The sequence below is a fragment of the Rhinoderma darwinii genome, chromosome 5 (genome assembly GCF_050947455.1).
Source record: "Rhinoderma darwinii isolate aRhiDar2 chromosome 5, aRhiDar2.hap1, whole genome shotgun sequence".
NCBI classification, from domain to species: Eukaryota; Metazoa; Chordata; class Amphibia; order Anura; family Rhinodermatidae; genus Rhinoderma; species Rhinoderma darwinii.
In genome coordinates, this window is record NC_134691.1 from 311,585,094 (window position 1) to 311,588,770 (window position 3,677).

Consider the following 3,677-nt stretch of genomic DNA (forward strand, 5'->3'; position numbering starts at 1 on the left):
CCATTGAAGTCAATGGGTGCGTGAAAACAACGCATGCCACACGGACGCTCCTGCGTTGCATGCGCGAAAATCACGCATCACTTGTTATGTCCATGAACAACAGTCTATAAAGCTGGACAAAGCAAACTAAAACCAGGAAGTGCTTGAGTTTCCACTGCGAGTGGGCAGGGCTTGTGACTGGAGACTGTGCAGGTATCTTCCACTGTCAACATCTGCTGCCATGCCGCGTGGGATGGACGTGGAGCGCCTCCTCGTCCTGGTCCAGGGACACCCCGAAATTTGGGACACTCGCTCGGAGGCGTACCACAACCGGACGGCCAAGGAGGACGCCTGGGAGGAGGTGGCAAAGGAGCTGTTTGGCCAGGAGTGGGAGAGTGGCCGAACCCGTGACCGCAGTCGGTTGGGTGAGTACCAGGCATTTTCTGCCAAAGCATGACATCCCTTTTGAAGAACTGGGGCCCTGTATGTGTCTTCTGCGCATTTTCACGAGAAACTTTTGTGGAGCAGGCGCATCACCGTGTACCACGTAATTGGCAGTGCAGGGCCCTTAATTTAAAGTGAGAGGTCATAGGTCTGATGGCATGATATCTGTTTTTTAACTCCAACAGTCCAAGAGATCAAAACACGGTGGCGGAGCTGCCGTGACCAATTCCGGCGTGAAATGGGTGAAAGGGGACGCAGCGGGGATGGCGCATCTCGCAAGCGACCGTATATGTATACCCAACAGCTGATGTTCTTGAAGGACATCATGGAGATGCGCACGTAAGAGTTTCTGCCATTGCATGTGTCTAATGTGTGTTCGCCCATGTCCTGTTTGCCATCGTGTTGTTGTAGGCATTGTTAGATATTCTGTTCTAACGTAATTTCCTCTTTCTAGAACCACAGACAATTTGGAGGATACCGCAGAAGAGACAGACGTGGGCGAGTCTCGGCCGGAACCTCCTGCTGCCCCTGTCCTGCCCCCTAGCCCAGAGCCGACACCCCTGGAGCCCGCCCCTGGCCAGTCCGCACGGGCCGTCGCCTCTCCGGCAGAGGAGCGCCCCGTGCGTGCCCGCACTCGCCGGGCCCGTGCTCAACAGGCCTCCGCAGCGGGGCAAGTAGATGCCCGTGTCCTGGACTATCTACGGCGAGCCGCTGAAGAGGACGGGAACGACGCCTTTGGCCGAAGCATCGTTCCCCTCCTCCGGCTGGTCCCCATGGACCGTATGGGCCGTCTGCAAGCGTCGATCGTGACGTTGATCGACGCTTCCAGACCGCCCCACAATCCGCATGTGTGCTTCACGGCCATTGAACAGTGGCGCAGTACAGCCATGCCGGCCACCACGCCCCAGGTGCCGGGCCCATTCCACCCAGGCCCCCAGATGCACCGCCCGCATCCGTATATGCGCCCTATGGCTCCCCACTTCCCTGGGCCAACATACCCCGGACAACATCAGCACCACTATGCTGCCGAGGAACAACCTACACAGCTCCAGGTCCAGCATAGTGGTGCTGAAATGCAGGCCTATTCGTCCCCGGGCCACCAGTACCAACACCTTTAAGTGTGTTGGAGGCCGCAATTTGGGACGCCACACTATTTGTGGGTGCAGGGATGCCAACTCGCCGTCCTGTTTTTGTGTTGGATCGATATTATACACCATGTTGGTGTTTTTTGTTTGAGGAAACATTTTTGGGCTTTTGCAAAACCCTGTATTAAAAACTTTAATGTTGAATGGTTATATTTCGTGTGGTTTTTCATTGATAGCCCTCCACACAATGTTTGGCCCACATTTCCTTGGCCTATACCCTCGCACACCTCTGGGATTTGGGTCCAATGAATACACACGTCATATGAGGTTTTAGGTAATCACTCGGGGTTTGATATGGTTTGCAAGAGGTGCGGACGTTTAGGTGCTGTCATGGGCCCCGAGGCAAACTATGTACACTAGCAATTGGCCTTTCCAAACTTTCGCCCACACAACATTCTATCTCCAGAAAGAAGGTTGCCAACTTTAGAAAGTCCTGCTCAAACCCAGACAGATGTACACACATCGACGAGCTCGGCAGAGGCGGAGATTAAGGTGCTAAACCTGCTTCTCCCAGCAAGCAGGGGTTGGGCCAGCTGGCCTATTTGTAGGCTGGCCTGGCATGAATCTCCTCTGCGTTTTTGACGCGCGTTGCAAACGCTAGTCATGCGCGCGTTTAAAACGCAACAACGCTGCGTATACGCAGGCAAAACGCAATGCCAACGCGCGCAAAACGCAGCGTTTTTTGCGCGCGCAAAACGCACACGCTCGTGTAAACGAGGCCTAAAATTGAGCTCTTTGGCATTAATTCAACTCGCCGTGTTTGGAGGAAGAGAAATGCTGCCTATGACCCAAAGAACACCGTCCCCACTGTTAAAGAGGCTCTGTCACCAGATTTTGCAGCCCCTATCTGCTATTGCAGCAGATAGGCGCTGCAATGTAGATTACAGTAACGTTTTTATTTTTAAAAAACTAGCATTTTTGGCCAAGTTATGACCATTTTTGTAGTTATGCAAATGAGGCTTGCAAAAATCCAAGTGGGTGTGTTTAAAAGTAAAAGTCCAAGTGGGCGTGTATTAGGTGCGTACATCGGGGCGTGTTTAATACTTTTACTAGCTGGGCGCTCTGATGAGAAGTATCATCCACTTCTCTTCAGAACGCCCAGCTTCTGGCAGTGCACAGACACAGCGTGTTCTCGAGAGATCACGCTGTGACGTCACTCACAGGTCCTGCATCGTGTCAGACGAGCGAGGACACCGGCACCAGAGGCTACAGTTGATTCTGCAGCAGCATCAGCGTTTGCAGGTAAGTAGCTACATCGACTTACCTGCTAACGCCGATGCTGCTGCAGAATCAACTGAAGCCTCTGGTGCCGGTGTCCTCGCTCGTCTGACACGATGCAGGACCTGTGAGTGACGACACAGCGTGATCTCTAGAGAACACGGCTGTGTCTGCACTGCCAGAAGCTGGGCGTTCTGAAGAGAAGTGGATGATACTTCTCATCAGAGCGCCCAGCTAGTAAAAGTATTAAAAACGCCCCGATGTACGCACATAATACACGCCCACTTGGACTTTTACTTTTAAACACACCCACTTGGACTTTTGCAAGCCTCATTTGCATAACTACAAAAATGGTCATAACTTGGCCAAAAATGCTCGTTTTTAAAAAATAAAAACGTTACTGTAATCTACATTGCAGCGCCTATCTGCTGCAATAGCAGATAGGGGTTGCAAAATCTGGTGACAGAGCCTCTTTAAGCATGGAGGTGGAAACATTATGTTTTGTGGGTGTTTCTCTGCTAAGGGCACAGGACTACTTCACCGCATCAATGGGAGAATGGATGGAGCCATGCACCGTCAAATCCTGAGTGACAACCTCCTTCCCTCCACCAGGACATTAAAAATGGCTCGTGGCTGGGTCTTCCAGCACGACAATGACCCGAAACATACAGCCAAGGCAACAAAGGAGTGGCTCAAAAAGAAGCACATTAAGGTCATGGAGTGGCCTAGCCAGTCTCCAGACCTTAATCCCATCGAAAACTTATGGAGGGAGCTGAAGATCCGAGTTGCCAAGCGACAGCCTCGAAATCTTAATGATTTACAGATGATCTGCAAAGAGGAGTGGGCCAAAATTCCACCTAACATGTGTGCAAACCTCATCATCAACTACAA

At 51.8% G+C, this 3,677-nt stretch overlaps 1 protein-coding gene across 1 annotated transcript; it reads left to right on the plus strand.

Moving 5' to 3' along the window:
- The first annotated feature begins 202 nt into the window (after positions 1-202).
- LOC142652608 (uncharacterized) lies at positions 203-1,541 on the plus strand. Its single transcript, XM_075828265.1, has 3 exons — positions 203-404; positions 609-762; positions 878-1,541. Exons 1-3 carry the CDS (start codon positions 221-223, stop codon positions 1,539-1,541), a joined length of 1,002 nt encoding a protein of 333 aa, XP_075684380.1. The 5' UTR covers positions 203-220.
- Positions 1,542-3,677: the final 2,136 nt, after the last annotated feature.